The sequence below is a fragment of the Thamnophis elegans genome, chromosome 9, assembly GCF_009769535.1.
Source record: "Thamnophis elegans isolate rThaEle1 chromosome 9, rThaEle1.pri, whole genome shotgun sequence".
Taxonomy (NCBI): Eukaryota; Metazoa; Chordata; class Lepidosauria; order Squamata; family Colubridae; genus Thamnophis; species Thamnophis elegans.
The window spans coordinates 67,317,212-67,331,784 of NC_045549.1; the positions used below are offsets into that span (position 1 = coordinate 67,317,212).

At 44.5% G+C, this 14,573-nt stretch overlaps 1 protein-coding gene across 1 annotated transcript in view; it reads left to right on the forward strand.

Annotated features, from left to right (window-relative positions):
* SCFD2 (sec1 family domain containing 2) overlaps nucleotides 1–14,573 on the forward strand; it is a 146,376-nt gene that overhangs the window by 55,427 nt on the left and 76,376 nt on the right. Inside the window, exon 5 of the mRNA XM_032224669.1 lies at nucleotides 1,789–2,038. Coding sequence (XP_032080560.1) covers nucleotides 1,789–2,038 — 250 coding nt within the window. The remainder of the gene's footprint in view (nucleotides 1–1,788; nucleotides 2,039–14,573) is intronic.

Genomic DNA, 14,573 nt, shown 5'->3' on the forward strand with positions numbered 1-14,573 from the left:
CATCTACTTACAGTCCAGTTTGGTTCCTTCCATGCGGAAAACGTAAAGGGATACAGTGGCTAAGTGGCTAAGATGCTGAGCTTGTTGATCGACAGTTCGGTGGTTCGAATCCCTAGCACTGCATAACAGCGTGAGCTCCCGTTACTTGTCCCAGCTTCTGCCAACCTAGCAGTTCGAAAGCACGTAAAAATGCAAGTAGAGAAATAGGGACCACCTTTGGTGGGAAGGTAACCGTGTTCTGTGCACCACATGACCACGGAGACGTCTTCGGACAGCGCTGGCTCTTCGGCTTTGAAACGGAGATGAGCACCGCCCCCTAGAGTCGGGAACGACTAGCACATATGTGCGAGGGAAACCTTTACCTTTATATGGAAAACGTGTCAATTATTATGATAGCCAGACTCCACCAAGCCATGCAACTTCAGGAAGAGATGCCGTACCATATTCTCTTTAAACACTATTGTTGAAATAGTTAAAGAGACTGTATTGTAGTGTTATTTTATGAATGGATTTGGCAGCAATGGTATAAAAATAGCTCATGCCATCCTCCTCTCCTTCCTCTGTGAAATCATGTTGCTGGAGAACTGTGTCTGGATGAAATGGGTTGGGAGGCTGTCTACAATATTTATGTTCTAAGGCGACAGTGCAGATAGTCCTCAACTTACAAAACTTTGCTTGGTGAAGTTACAACAGTATTGAAAAAAGTGACTTAGCAGCATTTTTCACACTTATGACCATTGCCGCATCCTCCATGGTCACTCACACGATTTACATTCGTATGCTCGTCAACTGACTCGTATTTATGACGGTTGCAGTGGCCCAGGGTCATATGTTCATCTTTTGCCACCTTCTGACGAGGAAAGTCAATGGGGAAGCCAGATCCATTTAAACAACCGTGCTACTAATTTAACAACTGCAGTGGTTCACTTAAGAACTGTGGCAAGAAAGGTTGTAAAACGGGGCAAAACTCAGTTAGCCAATTTCTCACTTAGCACCATAAATTTTGGGCTCAATTGTGGTCGTAAGTCGAGGACTACCTGTATTAACTTTAATCATTGATCCTTCTGGCTAGGGATGATAGAAATTTGTTGTGGCCCAGCAGGAGCCGTTGGAGCTGCAAACAGACTCCGATAGCGAGGGACCCTATGAGTCGGCTCTGGAAGATGTGGAGGACCCTGGACAGGGTTCAGAGTCTGAGCAGGGACCAGAGAGGCTGGTTGGCCACCAGGAGGCGCCTGAGGCATGGAGCAGTGGTGAAAGCCAAAGGGAGTTTGTCTCTGACGTCAGGCTAAGACGGGCAGATAAGCACCGACAGCAACTATGGAGATACAGAAGATAATTGGGGCCAGGTGGTTGTGATTAGGCTCCTCCCAAGAGAATATATAAGAAGAGACTTTGGGAGGAGGCTGTTTGCAGGACACAACTATTATACTCAAGCTGGAGAAACTCTTGTGTGTATTTCTTATCTGTGGAAGTCTGGGTTTCTGCCAAAGTCTTGTCGGTGTGTTAATTTACTGTGAATAAATTGTCTAGCAGTAATCTTGTGTCGGTGTGACTCACCGTACGGAGGGGGGTCAGAACAGAAATTGTAGTCCAAAACCTAAAGGGACCTTGGTTGAAAAGGTTTACTATAAAGAGAATCAAGGTTTGTAACAGCAACGTTTGAATTTGCACCTCCCCAAATTAGCTTAAAATGTGTAGGCCTTTGTCCCATGATTCCTCCTTCACTTTCTGATTTTAAAGTGCAAAATTAAGGATTATTATTGTTTTGTTTTGTTTTGTTTACAGAATATTGGTGAGTCAACATTATTTAATGCACTGAAGCAGCTGCTGCCTATCATCAAGCCTTACAGTAATAGGACAGCTGATGATTACACTCCCGAAGAGTTACTTCTATTATTGGTGTATATTTACTCCATAGTGGGAGAAGTCAAAACTGGGAAAGAATTAAATGAGGCTGAAAGTCAAGTGAAGGAGGCCTTTGTCCAAGCTATTTGCGACGAACCTGAGCTACCCCCTTTGCTGCAGAAAATAGTAGGTAAGTGAACTCTGCTTATACCTCCAACGGAGTTAACTTTTAGTCCAAGCGAGCAATGTTTTCATACCGGATTTCAGTATAGAATTCTATCACCTAAGCTAGATTTTGTGTGATAAAGCACGTGGAATATGCATTTAAAGTGTGTTGGTTACTGTATGGTAATTAATGTAGAGAAATAAATATAACAGCAGCAATTGAAGGATGCGATAAGTTTTGTTTTCATGGCAGTGAAATGCATTGAATAAGATCTATTTTTTTTTGTGATAAACGTAGGAATGGTTGTATTGTAAAATAATGTAATCCTAGCCGTGTCTATTCAGAGGGAATTTTGATTCGCGTAATTTCTACGTATGTGGGACAGCTACCTAAAAAGATTTGGCAATGCATTTGGTAATGTTGCAATGTATGGCTGTGAAAGTTGGACCATAAGGAAGGCTGAGCACCAAAGAATGGAGGCCTTTGAACTCTGGTGCTGGAGAAGTCTCCTGCAAGCCCCTTGGACTGCAAGGCCATCAAACTGGTTAGTCCTAGAGATCAACCCTGACTGCTCTTTAGAAGGCCAGATCCTGAAGAGGAAACTCAAGTACTTTGACCATCGAATGAGAAGGAAGGACTTACTGGAGAAGAGCCTAATCAAACTGGTTAGTCCTAGAGGAGATCAAAACTGACTGCTCTTTAGAAGGCGAGATCCTGAAGATGAAACTCAAATGCTTTGGCCACCAAATTAGAAGGAAGGACTCACTGGAGAAGAGCCTAATGCTGGGAAAGATTGAGGGCAAAAGAAGAAGGGGACGACAGAGAATGTGGTGGCTGGATGGAGTCACCGAAGCAGTAGGTGTGAGCTTGAATGGACTCCAGAGGATGGTAGAGGATAGAAAAGCCTGGAAGAACGTTGTCCATGGGTTCACAATGGGTCGGACACGACTTCGCAACTAACAACACCTGAACTTCAGAATAAAAATTAAACTTTCCTGCAAGTGAGACATTTTTGGTTACTACCCCTTATCAAGGTATAAGTGCACATTACCGAGAACCTGCAGAATGGCAGCCTCGTACCAAATTTTGTCCTTTGCGCTCCATTAATATATGAAAAGGTTTCTTCTCATTAGCACATTTCTCCATTCTCCTTCAAGCAACAGCCAGTGACAAGGAGCCCATTGGAGAAATTGAGTGTGCAATTAATGTGGGAGACAGTTTAAGTCGAACCAGCTGTGCTTTTAACAGCATTTAGGCAGGCTCCACATTTTTGTATGAAGCCCACCCACCCCCATGTGCAGTGAAGTTTATCCTGTCACATGATTAATGCACAAATCTTTGCAAGTCTATTAGTTGGCAACAATTTTCACATGAAAAGGGTTATTAAACCTTCATTGAGCAGGAATAATACTTGCTTTAACCACATATAGACTAGATGTAAGGACAATTTTGTATTTTGGAGGAGTGTTTTTTTCAATCAGGGCAACCTGCTCCCTCCCATAATTGGATAGACCAGGTTGCCCAGATTAAAAAAAAAAAAACACTTAATCTCTCCCATGGTATAGCCGACAAAGCGAGGAGAGCCCATGGCTTAGAGGTTAATACATCTACCTAGTATGCAGGTAGCCCGGGTTTGAATCCCAGAAGGGTATGGCTAGCTGAGGAGAGCTAAATAGCTTGAAATAGATCTATACTAGCCTCCCTTTATGTCTTTGTCAGTAAAACCTACATTTTGGAGGAGTTTCCTTTTACTGCTATTCACACATAAAATTCAGTTGGATCTCTTTAAAGTAGTCACGTGACTCGTAATGTTCTAAAAGACCTCCCATAACTAGAATTACGGAGTTGTATTTTCCAGGAAAAAACAAACTTTCAGGGAATCTTAAGGTCATGAGTTAGACTGAGAAAAAACAGACTGGCAGAAATAAGTGGGAACCATTTCCATAATGTTATCAAGGGAATGGCCTGGGTGTTGTGGCCTGCCTGTGGCCAGTGGAACTGGCAGCAGATTCGGAGAGTGAGGAGGTTGGGGAGGAACTTGAGCCAGTCCTGGAGTTTGGGGAAAGGCTCTAATGGGTGCTGTGCGTTGGAGGCAGAGAGGGGGGCCAGGGCCAGGCGACATTTATCAGCTGCCTTCAAAGTCAGAGATTTGTGGGGCCCTTTCCTGAATAATCTTTCCCTCTTCCTCCCCTGCTTGTTTTTCATACAGCTTTAAAAAGAACCCAAGAGCTGGCAGAAAGCAATTTATGCACATTTAAAACATAACTATCCTTTTGGATTTTGGCATTCAGAAACATTGACATGTGACTTTAACGTTACTGAAATTAAAACTCAGAGGAGGAAGGAATAATTGCTCTTTACCGACGTATAATTTACTGCAATGTGTGTTGAATTTTCATATTCTGCAACCCTATTTTTTTCATGAATGATGATATGTGTCTTCTATTTGCAAGATTGAGTATTTGAGTATTTGAGTATTTGAAAATTTACAATTGGAGAGCAATTGTGTGTGTGTGTGGCTTTTTTTCTCTCTCACACACACAGACACCAGGTTGTTACTGACCAGTGGTGGGATACAATCGGTACGCCCTGGTACAGGCGTACCGCTGCCTGCTAGGAGCACCAGGTACCGTTCTGGTACGGTGCTCCGGAGGGCCTACCCGCCCGCCCACCCTTCTTATCTGTATTTGAGCCGATCGGGGCTTACGCCCACAGAGCATACGGCGCCTGTACAACGCTCCACCAAGCAGCTGGAGCGTCACGGAGCATCGCAGGCGGTATGTACACATGCATGCGTGGTGTGCATGTGGTGGACGCCCGGACGTACCGGTTGCAACGGGATCTAGAACCCACCACTGTTACTGACAATAATTCCAGTCTTCATCACAAAAATGGAAATAAGTATGAAGACTTTCCCCTATAATTAGCTGTTAGATTTGGTTGGTTTATGGGATTGAGAAATCCCAGCTAACAAGGAGGAAAAAATCAGAACATATTGACTTGAACTGAATTTCCTGATTCAGCATTCCAGGTAGCCAATTTATTCAAACCGAGGAATCCTTAAAACAAATATTTTTAGCACAGTATCAGATAATTCTAAATATTCATGCTTGAATGCACTTATGGTACCTCAGTAGCTCACATGCCCAACACCCAGTCCATGGACCAGTATCGTGCATGCCAGAAACTGGGCCGTGGAAACAAGCGAAGCCCCATCTGTGGGATGCAGGCAGCATGTGAAACCATGGTTCCCTCCGGTCCGTGGAAAAAAACTCTCTCCACAGAACCGGTCCTTGGTGCCCAAAAGGTTGGGGGCCGCTGATCTAGTCTAATAAAGATTTGGCCTTTCAGTTAAAAGATATATCTGGGCTACAGTCCAGAATGCTCTTTTAGGTATCACTAAAAATGTATACAAAGTGGCATGACGCGAAGCCATGACGCGCGGCCTTGCCTGTTTGTCTTCCAATTAGCTATGCGACAGTGCGCATGCATGCTGGCCCGCTGATTTTCAGGTGTGCCAAAACACGGAAGTTCAGCTTTTCCAGAGCCCGATCCCTTCGCGCATGCGGCAGTGTTGAAGATTTGCCTGCACATGCGCTCCAGCCAACTAATCTTCGGGCGCGCATGCGCTCAAACCTGGAAGTTTGGCATTTCCGGAGCATGGCCTCGATGAGCAGATGCGTGTGCATGCGATGTTACGCGTGAACCTTTTTGGCACTCGGTGTCGAAAAGGTTCACCATCGCTGCCCCAGGTGACTTGTTCTGAAGAGCATCTCCAGATGCTATTATCACACACTTAATTGATACAGTAAATTTTTTACATGAGTTGTTAGCGCTGTAGTAGAAGCTACTTTTCAGGGAGCAAATGTGCAAAGAGTGAAGATCTCGCAGATGTGCAGAGAGACAGCTGTGCTATTTGTTGAACAACAACTGTGGAACAAAAATAGGGATACTCTGCCTAGTGGTTTCTGCTGTATCCAAAATGATGGGCTATTGAAATCATGTTTCCCAGCAGCCTGAAATAACCATGTTGAGAAAAAAGTCGCATCAATAATTAAAGGTTGTTGTACTTATACACTAAAGCAACAAAATGTACATGAAAGCAGTCGACCCATAAGATGATCTGCCCTAAATATAGGAAAAATAGAAAACAAAGCAAGGTGAAAAATCCTACTCAGGGCCCACTTTTTCTTCCCAAAGATGGTTCAGATTGGATCGGCTGATAAATTCTATAAAATAAATACATCTAGAGCAGCCAATTCCTGTTGAAACCAATCCTGGAATTTTTCCTCTCCCCAATAAATGGTTTCATTTGTCTTAATTTATTAATTTAATCACCCCGACTTTTGAAGACTGCCAAAATCCCGCCAAGTGGCAGGAAGTGCAAGAAGAGCAGCGATCTCAGATCAGCATATTGCTTTTAGTGTAAAAAAAAAAAAAAGAAAAGCTGCTTTCGGGATAATTCCCACTGCAAATTACATATTTATGGAGACAGGAAGTCTGCTGCTCCTGCATGTCATTTAAACGGAGCCTGAATGGCATGTTGTATGGAATACATGTTATGGGCAAGTGTATTTACCCCCATTGTCTAGCACCACAAGCAGCTTTGGAATAAATGGACACTAATAGGAATATTAATTACTGTACTTGGTATCACGCTGTATATCGGGGTGTCAAACTCGCATCATCATGTGACGTATCGTGGATTTTTCCCCTTCACTAAAACGGGTCGGCGTATGATGCATCCAGCCCACGAGTTTGGCACTCCTGCTGTATATTATTAACTAGCTAATAACCTGGTGCTGCCTGGGTATTTATTTATCCCAACCAGGGGTGGGTTTCAACCGGTTCGCGGCGGTCCCTGCGAACCGGTTGGTCGGCGAACCCGGAAGTAAGTAACTTCCGGGAACGGCGACTTGCCCACCCGCCTGCCCGCGCTCCTTACCTGGTTTTGACAAGTTCTGCGCTTCCACGCATGCGCAGGATGCATACAGCGCCTGCACGATCCTCCAGGACCAGCCAGAGGATTGTACAGACGCTAGTACGCATGCGTGCACCGCACGCATGCACGAGGACGCCGCCGGCCCCATTCCAACCGAACCGGTTGGAACGGGGCGAGAAACCCACCCCTGATCCCACCCTTCCTTCCATGAACATCACCGCAATTTCTAATGTTGGATTTTCTCCCTTACCAGAGGAAGCCCCCTTGTGGAGTATTGTGAAGCTGTTACCATGGCAACTCCGCAGTTCTGTACAGTAGAAGCCATTTTAAGGCACAACAGGCTGTATCTTAACAGAACACACACCCCGAGGGGTGTTAAGGGTCCCTCAGCCCCACCGTATTTGTTTTCAGAGGGTAAGGGATCTGTGTACCAGGTTTGGTTGAAATTTGGTCTACTCTTAACCTCTTTAGGTTAACCTGTCAACCAATCCATTACACTTAGACTTAAAATAACTTTATTGTCACTTTGAATGTACGCTAATTGACATATATTAAAATGAAAAGTCATTCATATTGCTCACAGTCACCACCTCTAATATATATTACGTAAACATGACTAAATAAATAAATATGAATATACCCACATATATTATGTGACACAGAGAAACAATACAGTCTAGTTCAAATGTGTACATGTACATGGTGAGAAAAACGAGTCGTGTGAGTTACAGACGGATGGCAGAGGGAAGAAAGCTGTTACAGAATCTGGTAGTGCTTCTAGAAATACTTTGAAACCCCCTCCCAGAGGGGAGCAACAGGAACAGACCATGAAGTGGGTGTGTGGGTCTCTAACAATGCTTTGAACTCTAAGCACATAGTGCTTATAAGCAGCATCCTGAATAACAGGAAGCAAGCTCCCTATAATCTTCTTGGTTGTCCTTATCACTCTCTGTATGGACTTTCTATCTGAGGCACCGCTGCCACCAAACCAAACAGGAATGCAGTTCGCTAAAACACTCTCACTTGTGCCTCTGTAACAAATGGCCAGGACAAAAGGTGAAAGATGTTTTGAAAACCAAAGTGGTTGCAGAAGCTGGTCTTCTGCAGAATAGGCGCGGAGCCCTGGGCCAGGATTGATGGGAACAATCCCACTCCAGACTGTCTAGAACAATTGAGTCTGAACAAATCACTACCTCTGACTACATCATCTCAAACCTTCTTCTCTATGCTCTATGAATTGTCCAGATGGACAAGCTTGAGTTCGGCTTGAGGGAAAACACCTCTTACCAAATGGAGTACTTGAGGCCTTCTTTACGCTGCTCACCTGCTATCTAATGATGAGATAAGGCAGAGAGACATGACACGTCCTCTGGGATATTTAGTGAGACATCTTTGCCCTGGAAGCAGGCTCTGTGGATTGGTCTCCAAGGTGCCATATCAGTAGAGTAACAAGACTCACTTTTCTACCATAAAAAAACAGTTTTATGCCTATATTGTCTTTTGTTGTTAGTTGCGAAGTCATGTCTGACCCATTGTGACCCCATGGACAATGTTCCTCCAGGCCTTCCTGTCCTTTACCATCCTCTGAAGCTCATTTAAGCTCACGCCTGCTGCTTCGGTGACTCCATCCAGCCCCCCTCATTCTCTATCATCCCCTTCTTCTTTTGCCCTCCATCTTTCCCAGCATTAAGAGCCAAGGTGGCGCAGTGGTTAAATGCAGCACTGCAGGCTACTGCTAGATCAGCAGGTCAGCGGTTCAAATCTCACCGGCTCAGGGTTGACTCAGCCTTCCATCCTTCCGAGGTGGGTAAAATGAGGACCCAGATTGTTGGGGGCAATATGCTGACTCTCTGTAAACCGCTTAGAGAGGCCTGAAAGGCCTATGAAGCGGTATATAAGTCTACTGCTATTGCTATTGCTACTGCTATTAGGCTCTTCTTCAGTGAGTCCTTCCTTCTCATGAGGTGAACAAACTATTTGAGTTTCGTCTTGAGGATCTGGCCTTCTAAAGAGCAGTCAGGGTTGATCTCTTCTAGGATTGACCGGTTGGATGGCCTTGCAGTTCAAGGGACTTGCAGGAATCTTCTCCAGCACCATAGCTCAAAGGCCTCCATTCTTTGGCGCTCAGCCTTTCTTATGATCCAACTTTCACAACCATCCATTGCAACTGGGAAAAACCATAGCCTTCACTATACGCACTTTTGTTGGCAAGGTGATGTTTCTGCTTTTTAGTATGCTGTCTAGATTTGCCTAGATTTCTCTCTTGTCTAGATGGATGCAAAACCGTCTTATATCATCTTATACATTCCTAAAATCTTACATAATATTCCTCCCTAGTCTTTTGTTCATCTGTAACAAGATGTGATTAGTGGAAGGCAGACAAAAGGTGATTAGAAAGGTTTTAACACTTTCCCCCCTTCCATTACAAAGACTGATTGATCATCAGTCATGTTTTCTTATGTCGTATAAATCAATAATGATTTACTATCTTACCACAAAATAACAGGAAGGGGGGGAGGGAAGCTGTCTATCAGGTCTGATCCTTGTTGTATAAATAGAGTTAAGATGTCTCATTTATAACCTTGATGTATTGCTTTAAATGGAAGAATTAGTAAGATGTGTCTAGTAGAGTAACAATTTATGATATCTCTTTTTTTTAAAAAAAATAACTAGTTTGGGCTACAAACCCTTTACATACTTTTAAATCCTAGTAAGGGCAATTTACTCACTAGAGAAGAGCCTAATGCTGGGAAAGACTCAGGGCAAAAGAAGAAAGGGATGGCAGAGAATGTGGTGGCTGGATGGAGTCACCGAAGCAGTCGGCATGATCTTAAATGGACTCCAGAGGATGGTAGAGGACAGGAAGGCCTGGAAGAACGTTGTCCATGGGGTCGCGATGGGTTGGACACGGCTTTGCAACTAACAACAACAACAAAGGGCAATAAAAATTGTCTTCACTGAGCTTGTATTGTAAACTAATGGCTGAATGTCCTTTTGTGAAAGAGATTCCCTTCTATGCCCATCTACCCCACACCGGAATAGAATGGGAAGAGGGCAGTTTAGTTCGAACCCGAACAGACAATTCATAAGCCCTTGGTCCTCCTAAATGCTATCCATGAGAAACATAGCATCTAGAACAGGGCTGTCAAACCCGCGGGCCGTATTTGCATCACGTGCTGGCCAAAATCCAACCATTTTAGGGCGCCAGGACGGGAAAAGATACTCTACGCTTCCCGTGAACAACCATTCCAATTGGTTTTTCTAAAAAGTGGAAAGAAAAGACCTTAAACCAAGGATAGGAATGCTCATTTATTGACTATTGCCAGGGTAGATTTCAATTGTTTCCTGGGAATTTTTAGCAGCTGGCTTCTGGCCTTGTACTACAAAAGAATCTATAGGCAGCACACATTAAAACTGGCTGGGGAAGATGATGGGCATTGCAGGAGGTGATGGGCATTGGCTTTTTGCTGTTGCGTAGATGAAACTGGTGGTCTTGGTGGCATGCATGGCAGCAACTGCTCAATGTGAACAAGCTATAAAAGAGAGTAAGCTTCAAACCTCCATCCTTTTACATTGCTCTTGCCTTTCTTTTTCCATGTGCCTATGACCGTAATGGCAAACCTGTGGCACGCGTGCCACAGATAGCACACGGAGCCATATTTGCGGGCACGCCAGCCATTAGCTCCAGCATGCATGTGCATGCTGGCCAGCTGATTTTTTGCCCTTCCAGAGGGCCAGGAGAGGCTGCTTTTGCCCTCCCCAGGCTTCAGGAAAGCCTCCAGAGGCTAGGGAAGGCAGATAGACGCAGAGAACAACTACGCAGATACAGAAGATAATTGGATCCAGGTGGTTGTAATTAGGCTCCTCTCAAGAGAGTATATAAGGAGAGACTTTGGGAGGAGACTGTTTGCAGGATTCAACTTCATTACCTACGCTGGAGAAGCTCTTGTGTATATTTCTTATCTTGGAAGTCTGGATTGCTGCCAAGGTCGTGTCAGTGTGTTAATTTACTGTGAATAAATAGTCTAGCAGTGTTCTTGTCTTGGAGTGCGTTGGTGTACAGAGAGGAGGCGGGGTCAGAACAGTTTGCTATCATGGGTATAGGTTCCCCTGCTTGAGTAGAGGGTTGGACTAGAAGACCTCCAAGGTCCCTTCAAGCTCATTCTGTTCTAAAATAATGTTGGTGTGGGAGCCCTCCAGAGCCAAATTGCTCTTTCCCATTAGCTTTTTCGACAGAAAAATTCAAGTATGCAAAATTCACTCCTTTTGCTACCCCAGTGATGGCAAACCTTTTTCGGTATTGAATGCTGAAAAGATCAGGCGGAGATGTCACAAGCGCATGCACGCGCTCGTTCAGGGCTGCGCCCCGGAAAAGCCGAACTTCCGGGTTCTAGCGCCCAAGCACGCCCGACAATCAGCTGGCCGGCATGCATGCACAGGTCAGTTTTTGGCACTGCTGCGTGCGCTGATCGAAACCCGGAAGACAACCGGGCAAGGCCATGCGTACTGGGCGAAATGGCTTCACATGCCATTTTGGGCACACATGCCACAGCTTCGCCCTCACAGTTCTAGCCTGTTCCTATTGGTTTCCTTCACTGACCACTTTTGCTTCCATTCAAACTTGATGCCCAAAGGAGCCGTTTGGTTTCTGAAAACTCAACCCAACTCCACTTCTCTATTCAACAGGCAGAAAGATATATTCCAAAGATATTTTCCACTGGGGTTTTTTTTCCCCCTTTTCCTTTTTTTTAATGTCAGCTTGCTTTGCTGTCAAGGGGCATCTGGGATGTTTTTGAAGGTGTGCTGAGTCCAAGATCAAGGGGGGGGGGCAACCGATGTGACTGCACCTTATTTCTGCTCCCCCTTGCCCCCTGGTTCTGAAACTCCAGCCGTTTATATTCAGTCTCACCTCCGCATGTGACAGTTGCGAGGGCCGTCGTCTGAGTAAGATGCTTGCAAGCTCAGGGACCCAGCGGTTGAGGTCTTGATGCATGGCCCCCGTTCAGAGCCTTCTCATGAGTAATGACTTGACTCTGTCAGTGGTTTTGGCCTCTGCTGTACAGCTCTATGTTTTCAGAACAGATGGAGTGGCTCTTATATGCCATTCTCCGTCTTTTGAACTTCCTGTTCAGGGTATGGTTCTCATCAACGCAGATTCTGCTGAGAGCACCTCCTTTTTAAAACAAAAAACAAAAAAAACCCTGAAATGTCTAGCTTTTCCTCTTAGCCAGAAGCAAATAAATGGAATTTTTCTCTGATTGGAAGCAAAAAAAAAGTGCTTGTTTTTCAGCTGAAAATGTGTCCCCCAAGACATGAGATTTTAATTGATAGCAATTAGAGATCGCTTAGGATAAGAACCAGGCTTAAAGTTCACCGTTCCCTTTTTTTCCCTCTTGATTTTAATTGCTTTGCAATCATAGCAATAGCAGTTAGACTTTTATACCGCTTCATAGGGCTTTCAGCCCTCTCTAAGCGGTTTACAGAGTCAGCATATTGCCCCCAACAACAATCCGGGTCCTCATTTTACCCACCTCGGAAGGATGAAAGGCTGAGTCAACCCTGAGCCGGTGAGATTTGAACTACACAACTGCAGTCAGCTGAAGTAGCCTGCAGTGCTGCATTTAACCACAGCGCCACCTCGGCTCTCATTGGCTCTCTATGATGACTGGAAGGGTGAACCTCTGGTGCAACATGGAAACTAGCGTTGCGCTCAATGGTGGGAGTCAAATAATTTAACAACCGGTTCTCGGCCCTAATGACCAGCTGGGTAGGCGTGGCTCGTTGGCAGAGGTGAGTGGTTCAGCCCAGTTTGGACAAACCGATAGTAGCAGCGGCGGGAGGCTCCGCCTACCTGGCCATTCGCAGAAGCGTTGCATGCATGAGCAAGGAAGAGATGAAAAGAAAGGGGGAGAAAGAGAGAGCAATGAAAGAGAGCTGGAAGGAGAGAATGGGAGAGAGTCAAAAGAGAGGGAAACAAATTAAAGAGAGAAGGGGAGAGGGAGAGAGAAATGAAAGAGAGCTGAAGGGAGGGAATGAGAGAGAGAGAGAAAAGAGGGGGAAAGAAAGGAAGAGAAAAGAAAGAAGGAAAGAAAGAAAGAAAAGAAAGAAAAGAAAAGAAATGTTCTCAGACCTATGACGAAAGCAATGGCAAGCTAGATCTCTTGCCAAGAAAACTGTAGTTTGCCAGAAGGCACAAATTGGAAGCAAGTCTGATTTTTTAAAAAGAAAATAACAGAGATGGCAAAAAATTGCATCTGAAAATAAGATTATTTATAATTTTGGATAACGTATTATATTGTCAAACTCAAAAGGCTTTTGATACTTAATTGTCGTCATCATCATCATCATCAATCATCATCATCATCATCATCATCTCTCTCGCTCTCTCTCCCCCCCCCCCTCGGAGGGACTGTCGTGGAAAACACAACAAGGAACTCCTCAGCTCCTTGCCCCCCCCCCCAAATTTCTTTTTTTGTTGTTGTTGGCCACTAGTGGTCACCGCATATAGTCCTCACCGATACGCTCTTGCCCGCCACCCCTTCAAAACGCGCAAGGACGGGACAAAACGGTGCGGATGCTTTTATTAAAACCCCCTGTATTACAAAGGCATTTTAATAAAAAGATTGTGATGACGTCAGTGCCTCACCAGCCATAAACCTCACCGCACGTTACTGGTTGACCCCCTCTTTGTGCAACCCCTCAAATATTGAAACATGCTATCATGTCATCCCTAATCCTTCTTTTTGTCCAGGCTAGACATACCTAATTCCTGCATCTGTTCTTCATATGCTTTATCCTCCAGCCCCCTTGTTGCTCTTCTCTGCATTCTTTCTACAGTCTCAATATCTTCTTTATGTCATGGCGACCAAAACTGGATGCACTCTTCCTAATCTCTGATCTTAAATCTTGGCAGTCAGTCCCACTGATCTCGATCTATTTTACCCTCCAAGAAGGGATTGTTCTTGGAGATGTTTCAGGCCAATCCGAGCTTATTTCAAAATAGCTTCCTTTGTCATGGTCCGGATTCTTTTCAAGTCTGTGTGTTTCCTATGCATCTGTATACGCTGGAACTTATTTTGACTATTCTGTGGGGTGAGGGGGAGTTCTAGAATGTGATGATACTTGAAACCTAATCCTGTGACTGGACATTGTAAATTTCTTCAAGCCATAGTTGTCAGAGAAGGGTTAAAAAAAATAAATGAATAAAGGATACGCATGGTGCTCGCTCACAATAATAGAGTGAAAAATACCCATGTCAGACACATCTTTGAAAATGTACCAGGTCTTGTGTGTCCATCTGGTTACACATAAAGAATAGAATAGAATAGAATAGAATAGAATAGAATAGAATAGAATAGAATAGGTGGCACAGTGGTTAGGGTGCAGTACTGCAGGCCACTTCAGCTGACTGTTATCTGCAGTTCAGTGGTTCTAATCTCACCGGCTCAAGGTTGACTCAGCCTTCCATCTTTCCGAGGTGGGTGAAATGAGGACCCAGACTGTGGGGGCGATATGCTGACTCTGTAAAGCGCTTAGAGAGGGCTGAAAGCCTATGAAGCGGTATATAAGTCTAACTGCTATTGCTAGAATAGAATAGAATTCTTTATTGGCCAAGTG